At 40.0% G+C, this 6,708-nt stretch overlaps 1 protein-coding gene across 4 annotated transcripts in view; it reads left to right on the forward strand.

Annotated features, from left to right (window-relative positions):
• The window catches only part of RAPGEF6 (Rap guanine nucleotide exchange factor (GEF) 6), a 304,075-nt gene that overhangs the window by 227,319 nt on the left and 70,048 nt on the right, over positions 1-6,708 (forward strand). For all 4 annotated transcript variants that reach the window (XM_006872939.1, XM_006872936.1, XM_006872938.1 and 1 more), the window contains exon 15: positions 1,937-2,045. In XM_006872939.1, coding sequence (XP_006873001.1) covers positions 1,937-2,045 — 109 coding nt within the window. The remainder of the gene's footprint in view (positions 1-1,936; positions 2,046-6,708) is intronic.

Below are 6,708 nucleotides of genomic sequence, written 5' to 3' on the forward strand. Positions count from 1 at the left end.
ATCCGCCATCTTGTTTGTTCCTCCTCAGAGTCAGTGTCTTTTAAACAGACTTCCAGTATGATTCTGAGCTACAGGTACGTTTGGTTTGGGATCAGCAGTGTTCACATTAACAAGTTATCTAATTTGTGCTTATTGTTGTTTGACTTCCTAGTTCACTGAGTAATAGGAGAAAGGGTGGAGAGAAGGCAACGGAATACTAATGTATCTAAACAAAAACCTATTGCCATCAAGTGGGTTCCAACTCATTGTGACCTACAAGACAGAGTAGAACTCCCCATGGCGTTTTCAAATCTTTAAAGAAGCAGACTGCCACATCTGGTAGATTTGAACCACTGACCTTTAGGTTGGCAGCAGAACGCTTCGCCATTATGCTCCTCTATAATGTCTCTGTTGTTATGTGCCATCAAGTTGGTTGACTCTAGCAACCCTGTATAAGGTTTCCAAGGAATGGCTAGTAAATTTGAACCACTAACCTTACAGTTCAAACCAATCTTGCGGTTGAGAGTTTACCCTACAATGCCACACCAGTATTCCCTAATAATGTAACTAGAACCCACCAAACCAAAACCACTGCCAGTGAGTTGATTCCGATTCATGTCATTCTTGTTGTTAGGTGCTCTTGAGTCAATTCTGACTCATAGTGACCCTGGTCACAGTAGAACAAAACACTGCCTGGTCCTGCTCCATCCTCACAACTGTTGTTACATTTGAGTCCATTTTTGCTGCCACTGTGTCAATTCATCCTGCTGGGGGTCGTACTCTTTTTTACTGACCCTACCAGGAGTTCTGGAAGTATAGTGATTACGAATCGGTGTGCCAACCTTAAGGTGAGCAGTTCGAAACTACCAGCCGCTCCATGGGAGAAAGATGAGGCTTTCTGCTCCCATAAAGATTTACAGCCTCGGAAACCTTGTACAGGGTCACTATGGGTTGGAACCAACTCAACAGCACTTAACAACAACAATTATATAGGATTTTCAAGACTAAATCTTTACCTGAACAGACAGCGTCATCTTTTTCCTGCACAGCTGCTGGTGGAGTTGAACCAATAACCTTTTTATTAGTAGTACAGTACTTATCCTACAGTACCCACTGAGGTTCTTTAGTGTATTTGTTGTTAAATACTGTTGAGTCAGTTCTGATTTATAGTCACCCTTAACAGAGTTTCTGAGAAGCGACTCGTAGATTTGAACCACCGACCTTTTGGTTAGCAATCTAGTACTTATCCTATAGCACAGTTGTGGCGCTGTGGTCTAAGGCATCAGACTGCAAAGTCGTTTAAACTGCAAGGTTGGTGGTTCAAGCTCACCATGCTCCTTGGAAAGCCTATACATGGTCACTATGGGTTGAAATTGACTCGACGGCACCTAACAGCAACAGCAACAATGTATTTGTTGTTGTTGTTAGTGCTGTCCATTTGATTCTGACTCTTAGCAACCCTGTATAGGATTTCCAAAGCTTTTACATCTTTACCGGAGCAGAAAACCTCATCTTTCTCCTGAAGAACCTTGTGGTTCATAGCTCAGTGCTTATTGTATGGAGCTACTACGTTCCCACCAGTGTTTGAAATGAAACAATTTTCCATTTAAAATATTTCATTAAAATTTGTTCATACACACACAGGCAAAATGTTTTGTGAGTTGATCTGACATGATTAAATATTTCATTTCATGTATAAACTATTTTACTTTAAAAAACAAACTTCTTTAATATGATTCCTCAAGAAATGATTAGTTAATGAAATGCTTGTGGTAGAAATTTTGGGAAATAAAAAATAATACAGCAAAAACACTGATTATCAATACTACTACTACTTTTCACAGAGATAATCACTAAAATAACATGGGTGTGTTGTGTTACCATTAAGCTTTTAGGTTGTAGAATTAACTAGTATTGTTTATTCTAATTTTTATTTTAAAAATACTCTTCTCTTAAGATAATGGAAGTAAATGGACAAAACTTTGAGAACATTACAATTGTGAAAGCCCTTGAAATTTTGAGGAATAATACTCATCTTGCACTTACTGTAAAGACCAACATTTTTGGTGAGTCATCTTGTAAAAACTGTGAGTTCTCTTGCGATAGAAAAGAGAAAAATTATTACAGTGAAAAATGGGATAGTAAAATGTAAACATGGTTTTATCAATGCTGTTTGAACATTTTGAGGATTTCAGTATTGAGTTATGTTATTGTTGTTGTTAAGTGCTAACAAGTCAGTTTCTACTCATAGTGAACCTGTCTTGGGTTTCCGAGGAGCTGCTGGTAAGTTTGAACCACTGACTTTGCAGTTCAAACTGACCTTTCTGTCGAGTTCTTATCCTACAGTGCCACAATGACCTATTCTACAATTTAATTTTTTATTATTTGTATTATTTTGACATCTTGTTATAAATAAGTTTTAAAATAGATGTACAACTACATTCAGTCATTTATGAAATGGTGGTGACATGTTTATTATGGTAGCATTGTGGTTACAATTCAAGCTGTTAACTTCAAGGTCAGCAGTTTGAAACTACCAGCTGTTCCACAGGAGAAAGATGAGGCTTTCTGCTCCCATAAAAATTTACAGCCTTGTAAACCCTATGCAGGGTCACTAAGAGTCGAAACTGATTCCATGGCACATAACCACTACCACCACCACCACTCTGAGAGGCACCTGACCCAAGCCATGGTATTTTCAATAACCTCATATGCATGCGAAAGCTGGACAGTGAATAAGGAAGACCGTAGAAGAATTGATGCTTTTGAATTACGGTGTTGGAGAAGAATATTTAAAGTGCCATGGGCTGCCAAAAAAACCAATAGATCAGTTTTGGAAGAAGTGCAGCCAGGGTGCACCTTGGAGGCCCGGCTGGCCTTAGTCTCTCATTCATTAGATTTATTGTCAGGAGGTATCAGTCACTGGAGAAGGATATCATATTTAGTAAGGTGGAGGGTCAGAGAAAAAGAGAAAGACCCCCAACGAGATGGATTGGACAACTGGCAGCATCATTGGACTCAAGTGTGGCAACAGTATGGCAACAATAGTGAGATTGGCCCAGAATCGGGCAGTGTTAAGTTCTGCTGTGCATACGGTCACTATGAGTTGGTACCAATTCGATGGCACCTAATGACAACAAATAAAAGTTAGAAGTCAGAATCAGCTTTATTTCCCCCTGCTAATGTGCAAATCACATTAGCTAGCGTTCTGAAACAGTAACGAATGCCAAATTGCCTGTTTCCTGGAAATAAATGAATTTGAGCTCATTTTTGCTGCTGCTGTGTCAATCCATTGAATTAAGTAACCAATGTATTGTTACAGGTTTATAATAACAACATGTACCACTTTTCTATGTTAAAATGTTGATTACTGTGCTGCCCATACAATGTCCTGATCATGTTTATTCTTTTTTTTTTTTTCTTAAGTTTTTATTGTGAATTGTGTGATAGTCTACATGGGGGAACATTAGTTTACAGTCATCCTGTCATATTTCGTTTCATTGCAATGATTACAGTCCCCTCCAAGCATCATCAAACGACCAAAGGGTACACCCAACAAGGCTGCCCCCTGACCATCAGCACACATATCCTCTCCCTCACTGAGTCTAGAGTCCCCAGCCACTCCCATCTCTCTCCACATCATCATCTCTGCCTCCATTTCTGGCGTCACTGCTTCTCTGGATAGGGTCCTGCACTCTGCTCTTCTCCCTTGATGGTCCCAGGGACCTCTGCTGCTGGACTGCAAAATCAACCACTCCCCTCCTTTTGTAACAAAACATCTACCTTTACATTTGCAACACTCACAGTCAGTCCTGATAGCAATTATTCACTATTGAACTATAAGAGTCTTAGCCCCATCTCTTTTCATCAGTCCAGTCCAGACAGGTTGGAAACCACTCAGTGGAGATTCTACCTTCCCCAGCCCCCTCTGGAACTAGGCTCCCTCTTGAAAGTTTGTAAACCAGTCAGTCACTCCTTGCCTTTGTAGCCCTCCCCACCCCACCCCCAACACCATTTTGGGTAGCCAATAGACGTCTCAGTTGCCCATCCCTGTCAACCCTGTGTACCGAGGGGGTGGGAATGATCATGTTTGTTCTTGAATAAAGTAAGAACTAAGCTTCTACTAAATCTGTTTATGTTTTTAAACTTTTAGGAATTACCTTCTATAATTTATTTCATGGATACCATAGCATTTTCTCTGAAATTCTAAGAAGGTCAACAATTAAAACAGAAAAACCATTTAAACTTTTTCTGAAAGTTTAAAGTAGGGAATTAAGAAAAATTCTGTTTGCTAGTTAGAGTACAATTTGAGAAGTAAAAGTTGACTTTTAAAAATATGCTGATGGAAAGGAAGTGTGAGTTTTGGTTTTCTCTAAAACTCCTCCTTAACTCTAGTCATAATGAAAACCTAAGACATTTGTTATTTTTCCTCTTTTCAGTTGAGTTCCTGTAAATAAAGAACAGGCAATCCCTTGATTACAAATGAAATCTGCTCCTTTGTCTTTAAGAATCTATAAAGCAGTTGCAACAGGTGCATATGTTTCTTACTTAGCTTTACTTTAGTGCAAGAAAAGACTGGAAGCTTTTTCAGTGATTTAAAAGCTTCATGTGCAGGCAGTAAAAGTGATTGTGATGAAGTCCTATCAAAGTTGAGGGCAAATTTACATTACAACAAAGGGCAGGTAGGGGTTGCCTACAGGTTCAACTCTGGGATTGCCTGTGCATCATGTTAAAAGCTAATATATCACTTTGTTTGTTGTTAAGTGCTGTCGAGTCGCTTCTGACTTCTAGCAACCCTGTATCGGGTCTCAAAAGAGTGGCTGGTGAGTAAGGATTTGTTCCCTCTTTTGACCTACATCCATAGGTGTAGGTCAGGTTTATCAGATTGTATCAGATTACTCTTTTTTTCCTCTTCTTTCTTCTTCTGGTTGAGCTCTGATCATCCAGTCATTGAAACCAGGTCAAGTGGGTATTATCTGCAAGTGTGGGTGTTTTTGTGCATATGCCATCTCTTCTTATCAGCTGAACGCTTCACTCTCCACATTGTAGGGCTTAGTTCGCCACTTCGTTGCTGTTTTTCCCTCACTTCCCCTTATCGGTGATGAGCTTGGTCACCAATCAGAGTGTGTATTCCCATTGAGTCTTATTTTGGAAGGGGGTTTGCACTGAGGGGACCTGACCACTTGCCTTGATGTTTCCTGGGCAAGCAGCTTTTTTGTTCTTGTAGTAACAGTCTGTCTGCCTCAATTGTTTTGTATTTTTCCTGTAGGTCTTTCAAGAAGTATCTTCTGTTCTTCTAGCCGTTCCAGGCTGGTCTGCTCGTCCTTTCAAGTGGAAATTTCCTATCTTTGGAGATCTGGATGTGGTTCAGGCTTCTACATATAGTTTTATGTACTGCAGAGGCTCCGCAGGAAGCCTCCTTCACTGGGCACATTGTAGCCCCATTTTAGGTATTCCAATCAGTTATAGGCAGAAGACGGACTTACAAGCTTTCTCTCCCCCTCCAGTGCCTATTTTATTATATAATGCAAGGAAAACCAAGATTCAAAAGACAGCCAAGCATCTTAACATTATTTCTCCCTTTTCCGTATTCCTACCATGTCTGAATCTCTGTATGCCAGAGCCCTGTAGTTCCAAGGTTGTACATACATCATTCTTTACTTCTTTCCCACTTAGCCCATTCATACTTGCTTAATTGTTCTTCCGTCTGCTTTGTTCTTCCATTCCCCTCTTCCTTCTTGTATATTGCCCCCTTCCCCAGCACCCAAACTCTCCTGTGTCTAATCCCTGCCCTGTGCTCTACCTTTCCCTCCCTCCCCTCAGCCACCCCCATTTAGTATGGGTTCTTTTCTTAGTCTTTTACAGTAGTGGTCCTATGCAGTATTTCTCTTTTTGTGACTGACTAATTTCACTCAACATGTCCTCAAGGTTCATCCATGTTATGCGATGGCTTGCAGCTTCCTTGTTATTCTTCAAGGTAGCATAATATTCCATTGTGTGTATGTACCACAGTTAGTTTATCTATTCTTCAGTTGATGGGCACTTTGGCTGTCTCCATCTTTTTGCTATTGTAAATAATGCTGCTATGAACATTAGTGTGCATATATCTTCTCGTGTTGTGGCTTGTTTTTCTTGTGAGTAGAAGAATTTGCTGGATCATAAGGTATTTCTATTTTCAACCTTCTGAGATAACACCATATTGCTTTCCAGAGAGGTTGGACCATTTTGCAGTCCCACCAGCAATGCAGGAGTGTCCCAGTCTCCACATCCCCACCAGCATTCATTGTCCTCTACATTTTTTATCTTTGCTGTTATTGTTGGTGTGAGATGGTATCTCATTGTTGTTTTGTTTTACATCTCTCTAATGGCCAGTGATCGTGAACATTTCTTCATATGTTTGTTAGCTGCCCAGGTCTCTTCCTTAGTGAAGTGTCTGTTCATGTACTGTGCCCACTTTTTTACTGGGTTATTTGTCTTTTTCTAGAAGAGGTGTTGTACTTTCCTGTATATTTTAGAAAGGAGTCCCTTGTCTGATGTGTCATTGCAAAAGATTTTTTCCCGTTCTGTGGGTTCCCTTGTTACTCTTCTGGTGAAGTCTTTAGATGCACATACGTTTTTAATTTTTAGTGTGTCCCACTCATCTATTTTATCTACTTTTGTTTGTGTGGTTTTCAAAATGTTTTATAGTCTGTGTATTCCCAGAATTAGTGCCCTCACATTTGTCCTGAT

This window comes from Chrysochloris asiatica, unplaced genomic scaffold, assembly GCF_000296735.1.
Source record: "Chrysochloris asiatica unplaced genomic scaffold, ChrAsi1.0 scaffold00215, whole genome shotgun sequence".
NCBI classification, from domain to species: Eukaryota; Metazoa; Chordata; class Mammalia; order Afrosoricida; family Chrysochloridae; genus Chrysochloris; species Chrysochloris asiatica.